At 49.2% G+C, this 13,559-nt stretch overlaps 1 protein-coding gene across 1 annotated transcript in view; it reads right to left on the reverse strand.

The window, feature by feature from the left end:
• SFSWAP (splicing factor SWAP) overlaps window positions 1–13,334 on the reverse strand; it is a 52,131-nt gene extending 38,797 nt beyond the window's left edge. The window contains exons 1-4 of the mRNA XM_078857500.1: window positions 11,524–13,334; window positions 8,968–9,120; window positions 6,641–6,735; window positions 727–958 (exon numbers count right to left, since the gene is read on the reverse strand). Of these exons, the coding sequence (XP_078713626.1) occupies window positions 727–958; window positions 6,641–6,735; window positions 8,968–9,120; window positions 11,524–11,920 (877 nt within the window). The 5' untranslated portion in view covers window positions 11,921–13,334. The remainder of the gene's footprint in view (window positions 1–726; window positions 959–6,640; window positions 6,736–8,967; window positions 9,121–11,523) is intronic.
• Between the last annotated feature and the right edge of the window lie 225 nt (window positions 13,335–13,559).

The raw sequence follows: 13,559 nt of genomic DNA on the forward strand, positions 1-13,559 counted from the left end.
CTTACTAGTTTGCTGTGTTGGGTGGTGCCGGTTTTAACGAACATTTATATATTTACCCGATCTAACCCAAAAAAACGAGACCGTACAGCCCGGATGAACGAGGGCTCTGATTGATACACGCATGTATTGGGGATGTGTTTCCCCCATTTTCGGATTATTCCCGAATAATCCTGAAATATGAAGGTCGGGCCCAAATCCCAAAAATTCGCGATTTTTGCCAGAAATAGCACTTTTTTTGCGGTTAATTAAAAAACGAGGCTTCCGTGATGTAGGCCACGTATGTTTCGGCGTTACGGTGCAAGTAAATGTTGAGGCTTGGCTCTCCAACACACCGGTGTGCTGTACTAGTGACAAATTGGCACGTTCTGTTTACGTGACAACCCTTACTAGTTTGCTGTGTTGGGTGGTGCCGGGTTTAACGAACATTTATATATTTACCCGATCTAACCCAAAAAAACCTCTATTATGGAAGTTAAGGCAATTACTCACAAGCTACCTATAAATGGGCAAAACCACATCGCAACACCGCCCCCTGCTGTGAAACTACCGCTATTGCCTGCGCTGCACGGAGCGTAATCGCGATAAGCCTTGCACACCCGTAACGAACGACGACGCGAAGACCAAACGTGCCACACGATGACCCGCCGCAGTCAAAACACGCCTGCCCGCCCGTCCACTCCCGCCCGCCCATCCGCGAACGAGAAGCGATGTCCCCCCGCCGCTCACCCTTCGCCTTGTGCTGCTGCTGCTTGGGATCGGGGATGTGCGTGTACTTCCCGTCCTTCATGCGCTTCAGGATGTGCTTGTAGTAGGGGTTGAGGTAGTGGTCGAAGCGCAGGAAGTCGAACTGGGAGTTGCGCGCCTGCTTCGTCTTCAGCATGATCTCGAACTGCGTGCCCTGCTTGCACACGAAGCCCGCGGTGCGCTCCACGATCGCGTGTGTCTTGAACGTGGCCGGCTGCGGAGTCGCAAGGGAGGGGGGGAGGGCGTCGCAAGCGTCAATGGCGTCGCTGTGGCGTGACCGACGCAACGTGCGCTGGTCACGTGCGGTAATAATAACGGTGCGGCAAGTCCTCGTTTAGCGCGTGGCCTTCGTACGACGCGTTTTCCGATTTAACGAGGTTCTCTCACGAGGGAACGCGGACCGCGCACAGATATAACGCCTACATAGTTAAATTGAAAAATATTTTTTTTAGGACTGCTTTTGTGTTTAGTTTTTCATCCTTCCCTCGCACTTCCGATTAGCACGGTTGGCTACATACGGTACAAAAAAAGTTCAGCGTACATACGTACATACGTACGGTATAATGCGGAAAAGTGCCCGTTGTAAGACAGTTTCTGAGCGGTCAACGACAAACTACTTTCTTGAGCTGCACGGCTGAGCGGAATGGTACTGTTAAGCAGAATAACCCAGTAACGCGGCGGCGTTACCCTCAGTTAAATCGTCCCACCATCTCACCGCGTGTGTGCCACGGTACGCCGCATCTCGTCAAAATTTCCCATCATTTCATTTTGCGGGGGAAACTGTTTTACGTTTGACGCATTTTTTGCTGAACGCGGCACTTTGCGGTGAACGCATTGACCTACCACCGCATTAAACGAGGAATTGTTGCAACGATTAGTTGACGACAGCGTCTCCGCCTGTACGTCGGGGGGGGAGAGGGGGGGGGGCCTCGTAAGGGCGCTTTACACGACCCCTTGCATTGCATCCCGTCTCAAGCATTCGTAAGGACACCACCCCGACACCCCCCCATACCCCTCCGCAACCAACACCCCCACACACCCCTCCCCTCTCGCCTCACGCCCAGTGGCAGCTGTCCTTGTACGACACATGGCGACTTGGCATCCGTCCTGCAAATGGGAATTTGTCTGCCAGAACGGGGGGGGGGCAATTATTGTTCTGTGTAATCCCAAACGAGCAATTTTTTTCTTGTCAAATTGGCCAAGCTCGGAACCAACAAGCCGGCACGCGATGGCCTACTCATTCCGAATGGCGCATGGGGATCATTAAACGTCCCACTGGGGAGTAGACGGAGTATACATCTTACAGTGAATACCCCCGCAAAAATAACCAGGGGAGCCTGCCTGATTCGAACCGCCAACGAAGAGGGCAAGGGCGCTACCTGGCTGGCACAAGTCACGGCCCACAGTCGGCACGCACAGAAGCAGTACTGCCGCACGCCCTGGCCGCTTTCCCCTTATTCGGACGATTTTAGCAAAACATTTTCCGACAATTCCATCGCATAGTTAAATTATGACACAACGTGGTTTTTTGACGCAACACATCGTGAAGATGTGACAACATCAAGGCCCAGGAAGAAAGTAGGCATTTTAATTGTGCTCTTTTTTTGGAGAGAAGGGGGGGGGATGGAGAGAGGCCGCAATGCAACACAGCATGGGGGTAAAACACGGAATCTAAATGCGGGTCCCCGCTTTTTCAACACACTGTACAAAAAACTGTGGGAATATTTATTTTGTGGAGAGAGGCAGTCAGCCAAGGGTGAAGGTGACAAGGAGAGTGTTGAGCCATTCTTGAGCCATTCTATGGGAGCAGCCGAGGAGAATGAGTGGTGTCTCCCCGCCGAGCGCAGGTCGACTGGGGGCTCTCATGGAAAGCCTCGGTTGCTGGAGCGGAGAGTGCGTGGAGGGGAGTAGAGATGAGATGAGAGGTGGGAGAGTGTGTGGAGGGGAGTAGAGATGAGATGAGAGGTGGGAGAGTGTGCGGAGGGGAGTAGAGAGATGAGGTGGGAGAGGTGGGAGAGTGCGTGGGGGAGAGACGAGATGAGAGGTGGGAGAGTGCGTGCGGAGGGGAGTAGAGAGAGATGAGAGGTGGGAGAGTGTGTGGAAGGGAGTAGAGTGAGATGAAAGGGGAGAGGTAGAGGCAGGGGCAAGTCCATGGAGGATCTTGAAGAGGGGAGAGTGCGATCTTAAAATTGATCTGAGATTGGATTGGGAGTCAGCGAAGGGATTGGAACATCAAGGTGATGTGGTCTCATTTAACGGTTGCGGGTGAGCGGGAAACGGGGTGATGGCACTGTAATGTAAGAACAGAGGCATTAAGATTCAGTCAATAAACAAGCAGGGGAAATAAGAGGAGGGTCGTTAGCCTGGACTTCGAGAGAAGACTCTGTAATACAGGCGGCCAGGGGAGGCAACTACAGACAGGGGCAGCTGCCAAGAGACAGGCAAATTACTAAGCCATTGTGTTTTGTCCGTTTTGCCGAGGAGCGAATCTGGCGCATAACGTACACACGATTTGCGCGTAAAGTGGCGTACATCTAACGCAGTGGTGGCGCAGTGATTGGAACAAATCGCTGGGAATTGCAACATCTCTGTCCGGCGCAATTCCCTACGAGTTGGATTCCAGGCTACAGTTGACATCAGCAACGGAGCGCTATCCGATCCGGTCCTCCAAGGTTGCCCCTTTCACAAACCGACGCCGACAAGTACGGTGAAGTATGTTCTAACATCCACCACGATCGATACGGCGTAAAGGAGGGCTTTCACCCATCACCGGATTAGAATTTTTTTAAGTCCGTAATTATTGTTATTATTATTATTTGTATAAAGTCGATCGTGAACATGGCTACATTACATGGTCTATTTAATTCAGTATTGTGTAATGAATCTGGCTGGCTGGGTGGCTTGGTGGATAAGAGCGCCGTAGTTCACAATCGGTAAATCATGGGTTCTCAAATCCCAGTGAAGAGTCAATTCCGAAGGTTGGTAAAATAAGTAATACTTTGTGAAAGTCAACAATAGTTGTCCTATGGACAACCAATTCCCCTGTTATGGGAATATGGAATTTGCACCACTGGCTCAGCTCAGAGTTATTGACAGAATAGGAGTCATTCCCTCCGCTCGTAATGTGCAGGAAAAAAAACAGCGAGTTTAACTACATAATGAGCAAATTATTTCAAATTAATTATTCACAACAAGGGCACGACAACAAAGCCATATTCTTACACCACATATTTTCACAACCGCAGCACTGAACATATTTAAGTGCTAAAATACCAAGCACAAATAATATCACAGCCAAAATGTATAAATATACCGCGTATAATAGACATGAATGAATGAATACAAAGTGTGCTTGCATACAATGAATCACAAGAAGTGGAATACTACCCGACTAAAATGTGGCACGTATGTATATAAATGTTGTAATTATACCCATGAATACATAACCCTTCTAACCAAGTGACAATTTATATCACGGGGCCCACTGTAAATCTTCAAACGATGCGCATGTTTTCTCCCACTTTCTCCGCTCGAGTTTTACATTTTTCTCACAGGGAACAACCGCAGCAACATTGATTTTCCCGTGTCACCTCTGCAGCCGTGCCGTCTTTAGGCCGCCAATGCCGTCAATTCAATCAGGAGAGAGCGATTACAGAGCGCGAGATAAAATCCGTAACTCTCGCTGTAAATGGAGCCTCTGCGTACGTCCGCCCACAGCATCACTGTTTTCCCCCGTGAAGTTAAAAGTAGGATAGAGGAGAAAAAAAATCAGCAAGTGGCCTGGAGAGCTAATATTTCGCACAAAAGCCATCTTTGTGACCGCTCGACCCCTTCCGGCCCGTCTGCTCGCTCGCTCGCTCGGCGACGAACACGTAACCTCTCTATCGACCATCGTGAATCGCGGCTACGGACCGCGGAGGAGAAGCTCCGCAATCCACGGTCCGGGCGCCAGAATTCCGCGAATATTACAACAACCCGAGTACAAAGCGCCGCTTTGTACTTTGAGGATGGAGATTTCTCAGGCAGCCGCAAAGAAAAGAAGCAATTGAAGGCTTCAACAAAGAAACCACCAAATAGGTGACCCGCGCTTTCACTTTTTTTGCGTCGCTGGCGGACAGTCATGGTCTGTCGGGACAAACCGCAGAGGTCTCGGCGAGCAGCTAAACTCTCCCGCATATAAATCACAAACTGTAAATGTGCGAGCCATTATGGCAAGCGAAAAAGTAACTTTATTTTGCGCTATTTATTGAGACGTGAAATTATGTTGTTGTTTGAAAATAGGTTCCCCTTTATAACAGTGGGAATGTGCAAATATGTACAGAATAGAAAAAATACGGGGGATTGATTTCTTTTTTGGAGGGGACGATGCGGTGCCACAATAGTTGGCGCGCACTCAACTTGCAAACCAGAGGCCGCCGGTTGGATTCGATCTCCACCCAGCGGCATAAAAGGGTTCAAGCCGCAGCTAATCCATCGGCGGGTCACGTGCGGTGGTGTGAAACGTGGGCATCTCCAGCCCTTCTAAGATGTCTAACCAGCGGCCGACGAGCAGGCCGAAGGCTCCCTCGAGGAGTTCTTCAGACCTCTCCTCCAGTGTGGGGAGGTGTCACATTGTGCCAGAAGTGGCATGAGCATGGAGTTGCAAGGGGTCGCCACGCCTTTTTGTTTAACATTTCTTTTATATTTATTTTAAACCCGGAAAAAGAAGACGTTCCCGAGGCGAAACTTTTAAAAGCGAAGCGTTGCAGATCACAACGATGAATCTTGCAAACCGAAGGGAGAAGTGGATAACAATGAAGTTCTTTCCAGTAGCAATCCAGCGGGGGGCATTATTTCAAAGCATATTTCCAATTACGTGCAGGTGGCTGCTGCAAGCTCCCTTCACACGCGGGAGCTACCCAATTTGTTTAAATCAACGGAATGGATGCAGTTTCATGTTAATGTAAAACAACGCTCCCTTCGCAGCCGAATGTGTAATTTTAATAAACACTTTCTGGACACGTCTGGAAATTTAAGCGCTCGGCAAGGTGCTGTCCTCGAGCAGCATTAAACCCACAACCGATTCTGCATTTACAGCGAGCGCCGCCGCCACTTCAAAGATTAAATGTTGATATGAGCCACACACACCTATACACGATCTTTTTTCAATCTCTCCAAACTAGATTCCCACTTCCAGGTCCACCCATACACCACCACCACCACCGCCACTATCCTCTCTCTCTCTGCTGCAAGCCCTACAACCCCCCCCCACCCCACACCACCACCAAACACCCCAATGTTTAAAATTAGTTTTAACACCGAGCAGTCACGGCGGCACACACAAACTTGGCGGCGACCCAGGCCCTCGGCCCAAACATTTTATTGCGCTGTGCTGCGGGCGGCCGGGTGGAATTTTAAATGCCGCGGGAAATTACCTCATCACAGGCCCGCCATGTGCAGCGACCCCGTCATTAACCCCTGCTTCCATCAATCTGTTCTGGCACCGCGAGAGCCACGCTCGGCCGTTGTAAAGGTCACCTCACACTGATAACCAGGGAGCCACTTCCTTTCATCTATTTTCACTTTCCTCCCCGCGCAGCAGCCTCCCCCCCACCCCCAATCCTTCCTGTGCCCCCCTCCACACCCCTCCCCCACCAAACCCTACCGTCTCCCTCTGAAGCCCATCAATTTTATCAGTGTGAATCTACAGGGGGTGGGGGGGCTGGGGAGACCGGCCAGACTTGCGATCAAAGCAAAGGGGGCCCAGCCACCATGACGGTGAAAGTAAATGCCAACCCAAGGTCAGAGATTTGAAAATGACCCACTTAACTTCACTCCGAATATATAACGTAACCGGCAAGCATCAATGGCCACAATGGTCGGCGTGCTTAAAGCGATTCGACATATTTGCACTCACCACTTCCATGCCCGAGGGTAATTTAAGCTCTTCTGGGGCAATGAACGGCTCTTCGTTCACCTCCGGCTCGGGATTTTTCTCGACTGCAGGAAAAACTGGCACAAAATTCCCGACAGATGAGAAGAAAAAACACACATCGCATACGATAAAACTCCGTCAAGGCAATCTATAAACTATGGTTATTTCAGGTAAGGCCCACTGAGCTGTATAGCTCTTTTTCAGAAGCGACCTGGCCACAAATGATAGCTCAACGAAGTGGATCATTGACCATGCGGAAATTTATAGCAGCCAATTACTACAAACGCACGTTGATTCTAAATGTGGAAGGAATCATCGGAGGACTCTAGGATTAAAATAATTGACGCGACCATGGGAAGACATGCAAACTCCAAATTTACAGCAGGCATCAGGGTTGTGATCGAACCCACAACCTCCTGTATACCAGGCGAGGTGGTTAACATCTCCAAGCCACAGTGGCGGCCACAATCACGAAGGGGACCGCAGTCAATAGGCTTGCGGGGCGTTTACAAGGGAGCGGCGTGCTTGTTGTTGATGGCGGTGGGCGCACCACACGCCACGGCACAGAGGGAGCATCGTTCTTTATTGAGGCTGCGCACGCAAGAACGTAGCGACGAAAATGTCAAGACTCTTTGAAAAAAGTACGGTCATGGGTTATTTTGTGCGGGGAAGAAAACGCAAGGTTAATGAGAATCGGAGCTGCAACGGTGCATTATAAACTACAATTGGCCTGTAATGCATACAGAAAACAGAACAGAAGTACAATCGTAAACCAAATTGCAGCTTATTGAAAATAATAACTTACACAGCTGCTTTGTCAATCCACCAGCGGATGAAGGCCTCCCCAAACGCAGTGTCAGCAATGGGGGTTGTTTGACCATACCTCACCGTGCTGATCAGTGCGGGTTGGTGAAGGACGGGCGCCATGGTGTAAAAATATTTACTACCTAGCCTGGTATACAGGAGGTCATGAGTTCGATACCAACCCTGACACCTGTATATTTGGAGTTTGCGTGCTCTCCACGTGGTCGCATGGATTTTCCTCCGGGTCCTCTGGATTTTCCCTCCACATTAAAAATCACCATGCGTTCAGAGTATTTGGCTACTATAAGTTTCCATGCGATAATCCACTTCGTTGAGCTATCATTCGTGGCCATGTCGCTTCAGTGGGCCTTAGCTGGTAAAATAAAAAAAATTTAAGTTTCAGCTTCAAGAATTCGAAGGACGAATCAAAATGACACGTCCTCGCTTGCACTTTGGACAATAACGTCGCCTGGCATTTCCTTCCTCACGGGCCTGCAGAATTTCTATTCCTTCTTCCCCTCTGCTCAAAATAAAAGCAACTATGGTGCGCAGGGTCGTCTATTTATATAGCATGTGGGGGGCTGAGGTCGCATTTTTTAGACGCTTAATAACTTCCAATTGCGTTGCGACGTATAAAACACGACCCCAAGTTTTCTCGAAGCGGCACCCTGGCATGAACGCAGCTCGCGGGCATCTCATTCTTTAAACAACAGTTGCTGGGCACAGACCCAGAAGCCCGTAACGCCAATCAGAGCCAGCGACAGACGGCACCGTTGATGCCGTCGCAAAAAGACGAGAAAGCGTGCAGCCTGGATCGCGCTTGGCTTGGCGACCACCGTCAACGTTGCAGGCTGCAGTGCGCCGAGGCTTTGGGGGTGAAGTGCAAAGCAAAGCTATTGTTGTACTGTACTGCTCTTGTGCCGATGGCCCCTGCCTTCATCAACCCACACCGACCGGCGTGCAGCGAGGTGTGCTCCGAGAATGCCCATGCCCTGCATGGCGTAGCGAGGTCGTTATCCGGCAGTGCATTGGCCACATGGTTGTTCAGGTGTACATAGGAACTAGAGAAACAAGACAACGGCAGTTCAAAGGTCGAGCAGTGCGAGGACAGCAGGAGCAAGAGAAATGCCGAGTTCTTGACCAAGGTGGTTGAACACAGCACGATGGTAATTTGGCCTACTCTTCCACGATTGCCGGTCGTCTTGGAAGAGGCGGGCGTACCCACACTTCATCTCACCACACGCAACCTGCCGATCGACTAACCGCGATGTACTCATTCATACTGCTGGGTGGCCAGAGGCAGGGTGGCGTGGGTGGGGGGTGGGGATGCAGTGATATTAATATCCTTGCACCGGTCGTTTAACTGCATCTGTTGTGCATGCCCGGGTGCGCTGGCCATTACAGCACGGTGACATCCGTGACCGTAGCAGCAGCGGTAGTGGCGATAAAAAAGGGCCGACAAGGAAGCAAAAACGGCAACGTGGTTTCTCTCTGGCCGCCGTTACCGGCAGGTGCTGGCGGCGGCTGGGTTTTGGGGTGCGCGTCCTCCTCCTCCGTGGGCTGCGTGGGGTCGTAGTACTCATCGCCGTAGGAGAAGCCCACGGCTCGATAGGCGCCGTCCTCCGCCAGCTCCTGATGCAGCCGTTTGTACTCCTCCTCTGCGAGAGCGAAGGAACGTGCGCGAGGGGTGGGTCGGTGGGGGGAAAAATTTGCCACGGTCCAACGCGCGCAAGGGGAATGTGACCCTCGGCAAGCCCGTGGAAAGCGCCGCCAGTAAACGCTGCATCGGCATTTAATGCGATGAAACAAAAAAAAACGGAGAAACCGCACGCGCGCACACTACCGCCGAAACGAGAGTCAACAAAAGCGTCGTCGTTTTACGCGAACGCGGCGAGGACAGCGACAATAAAGACAATAACTTCGCAGCCATGCGAGACCAACGGCATTAATGAGATATCACGGAGGTCTGCTGCGGCCCTTTACAATGCCGCAAGCAGAACACTGGGGCAGGGATTTATTGGTCTACCACAGCAACTTTGGGGTACTAAAATTTTTAAATGTTATCTTGGGGACTTGAAATATTAAACAGCATCGAGGGCGAGGAGCCGAAGCCGGTGCTGCCGAGGTTCTGGGTTCGAGGCCAGGTTTCGGCTGCTGTTGATTAAGCGCGGATCTCGGAAGCGAGTTCACGGTACTCAGTCTGGTCACCGATGACCGCTCAAAGAGCGAACGTCATTTTAATGCATCTGGTTTCGTACTTTATTCGGCCAATTTATAGCTCTGAGAATTAATAGAACGCTATCGGTTTGACTGTGATCTAGCAATCTCATCGCAGAGCACGGAGGAACAGTGCCCTCCCCCCCTCTTGTGGAGAGGCTAAAAAAAGAGGCTATTGAAGGTTTTCAAGAAAACATGCGAATAATTGCTTGCGTGGGTTAGACCGGATTCACCGTCTCCGTGAGACTTAAGAACGGACTTTGTCTGACGCTGATATTGTTAGAATAATATATTTGGAAATTCTAAATATATAAAATTATCATAATGTCCACTTAACAGATTGTTGGTCAGCGTTTTGGGAAACTCAGGGTTATTTATGCCAGATCACCCCAATCGTTGACTCGTGGCCAGGTCTGATGGTATTTAAAATGTCAAATATATTCATTGCATACTACCCTCTCTGGAATGGCAAGAGAGATGTTTAATTTATTCAGCCTTGTTCATGAGCCAAGCCTAAAACGAGAAGAGCCCAAAATTTTGCTTAATCAACTCTCCACTGACTAATTTCGCCGCACGAATCTTAACAACGTTAACATACAGAGGTCATGGGAGTCAATGCCGTTGATGTCGGCCTCCGAGCTGTCACTACTTTCCTGATGCTAGATCCCACGACCATTGCAAACATTACATCCAATTTTAAGGTATGTCGCGATGCATCAATTCATAATTTGACGCATTAATTACATTTATACAGCATATAAAAGGCGATCCACTCCTCTTAAATTTAAGCCGAGGGACCTAACAAAACTGTAAGAGCGAGAAATAGATGGGAAAACGACGCAAAATAGCAATGTGATGAAGAGGAATCAATTATTTAACCGAATCGTGATCCCGAATACTATCTTGACCACGACCAGAACACAAATTAGGTCTACGCTCATCTACTCCAGATGAGCCCCAGATGAACTAAGCCTACAACTACATCTCATCCATAATAATTCATAATAATATTTTTGGGTTAGATCGCGTTATTTATAAATGTGTCGTAACCCTCCATCACCCGACACGGCCAATCAGCAAAAAAGTGTCACGTTGACAAAAGACAAATAGTTCACTACTTTAGCCCACCGGTATGTTGAAGAGTGAAACTACAACATTTACAATTTTTGAGTACGTTTCGCTGGTAATTGCATCCAGCATCATCGGGCAATTCGCCAGAATGGTTAGGCTCTGCTCTTGCTCCCGGTCTTAAATAGAGCTGCAGCAGGGTGACGTCATAATTTAACTCATCAGGTGCAACGATTTGAGGCGGAGGGGGGGTTATTGTAATTATATACTAGATTGGTAATCAGGCAATTGTTACGATGTGAGTTGTAGATTAGTAATCAGTTGTAATGTGTGTTATTGTAATTATATGCTACGCTAGTATTTATGTTTCCACGTGATAAGCCACCTCGTTGAGATATAATTTGTGGCCAGGTCACTTCTAAAAAAAATCTAAATAGCTCAGTGGGCCTTACTTGGCAAAAAATAATGTTTATCGTAAAAATATTTAGTTTGTATGCATGTTCAAATTCTTTTGCACCGTACGTAGCCAACCGTGCTAATCAGAGGCGCCGGGGGAAGGACACCAAACTAAACACAAAAAGCAGTTCTATAGAAATGAGTCTGCAATCTAAGAAATTAGTTTTCAATCTAGTTTATCTTAAGACGAGTCAACGACAACCCGTAGAACTTTAAGCCAAGGTGGTCTGCGGATTTAATTTAGTGGGCATCTAATGACTACACCAAGGGGCGGTGTGTGGGTAAGTGGGGTAGGTGGCAGGCAAGGGTGGGGATCACACCATGCCGCGCCTCCTCGTCCAGCAGGTTGGTGGTCAGCGCCAGGTAGCGCTCGACGTCGCACAGCGCCTCGATGCGAACCTCCTCCTCCGAGAGGTCGTAGCTGCGGTTCCACGTGTACTCCGCGTCGTACTCGGAGAGGTCGTGCAGGTGACCCCTCCCGTCGTACCTGCCGGCGGCAGAGGCGGGGATCGGGGGGGGGCCAGGGGAGAGGGAGTTAGCGGTGCTAGGGGGCCTCAGGGACCGGTCGGTCCGGTTCACGTCGATACTTACCCCCCCACCCACTCCCTGCGGCACCTCGAAGCGCGCCAGGAAAACCGGAGAGAAAACGACAAACGGGGAAAAATTGCTACTGCAGCGGGCAGCTCTGTACACTGGAAATCGTACCAACTTGTGCATCACTCCAACGCTAAATGAAAAAACACCGACGCTTATTAAGGCATCTCGGGGCTAACACATCGTGTCACGTCTAGGTAATTATGACATTACGAAGCCACCATCAAATTTAACTCTCGCTATTGGCGAGTATATTTAACTTTCAGGGGGTGAGGTCAGTTGTGTCCTAACATGAAAAGCATATCAACATCGTATGTACAGCAGTGTTTTTAGTACGTGGGAAAAAACATTAAAATGCTGTTGTAACCAACATGTAGTCATACAATTCTAGCTCGGTTAGGCATTACAATTAACTGATGGCAATAATGCAAACAACTATATAATCTGGGCAGTGTTTCATCATGGTATATATGCTGTAATACATACTGTAGTTTGTAGAGATATATTGTTATGCCATGTTTAGATGTTTCTTACCGTTACCGCTCGTTTGACCAGTGAACCTGTCACACAATCACTGCAATGCCTCGACCACCTGCGTTAAACCAAAACTCAAACACATTGTAAGTCGAGAAAGTTACAGAAACTTTGTACCCATCCGATTATAGTTACCTTATCTTATTTTGTTATTGTTGTTGTTGTCATTAAAGACGCAATCGAATTTCTTGTTGTTGTTTGTTTTTTTACAAACATCTCTTTTAATCTTGTAGCTACCGACCGCGAGTTTGTGTGTCTCGGGGCTGATTGAGATATTCTGATGAAAAGGACTTTACAATGCATGGCGCGGGCAGGGAGGGAAATGTGGCGTGGTTGGCACAATGCTTTAATGGCATTGCATTGTTCACCCTCTGGCGAGGTGTTAAGATTCCCGTGCGCGGCTAACATCAGTGGCGAGCGAAAGCCGAACCGGTTCAGGGGGCCACTCAAAGTTCACCAAATCCCGCACCTGACCAGCGAGGTCCAAACGACCGCAGGAAGACCGCCTTCGTTCATCCAGCAGTGGATTAACGAATATAATTGGTAATAGAAGACTTCGGTTTCTGGGAGATAATCGGTGAATGGGTAAAAATAAGACTTCGGTTTATATCGGAGGGGGTAATGTGGGCACTGCCGCGATTTTAACACAACCGCAAGTGCTATTACTTTACGCATTGCCAGACACACAATCTCAGGCAGGTATCTACAACATGAAGATATATTTGTGTTGGTGTTTTTTTTAGCAGCAGCAGAAGCCGCGTTTTACTTTGCAACAAAGGTTTAAATTTAAAGAAAAACCCCACGAACCCGAACTTTCCCACGGAATTCCCCTCACGAAAACAATTGTCGGCACCGGAGCACGAGCCTACGGTCTCGCCTGAGCCATCCCTGCGGGCGCGAGGCGCGGGCCTACGGGCAGGGGGAACCAGGCAAGACCGGTGGTCGCGACACATTTACGGGAGACGTGGGTAGGTCCAAAATGCGAAACTAAAAACATCATCATCAGCAGCAACGAACTTGGCGTATAAAAACAACAAAAACATTTACAACCGCAGCGGCGAAGAGAGAAAGTCCGCGATGCGAGTCGCGTTTTATCGGCAGTTTTGTTTGCGAGTGGCGGGTTTTTTTATGTATGTATATGTGTGTGCGAAATGTTCGTTCGCTCGTTCCGGGGCAGGAAAGGAGAGGGGGTGGTGAGGGGGGGTTGTTGACAGACCTATCCATCCGG

The sequence above is a fragment of the Lampetra fluviatilis genome, chromosome 6 (assembly GCF_964198595.1).
Source record: "Lampetra fluviatilis chromosome 6, kcLamFluv1.1, whole genome shotgun sequence".
Lineage (NCBI taxonomy): Eukaryota > Metazoa > Chordata > Hyperoartia > Petromyzontiformes > Petromyzontidae > Lampetra > Lampetra fluviatilis.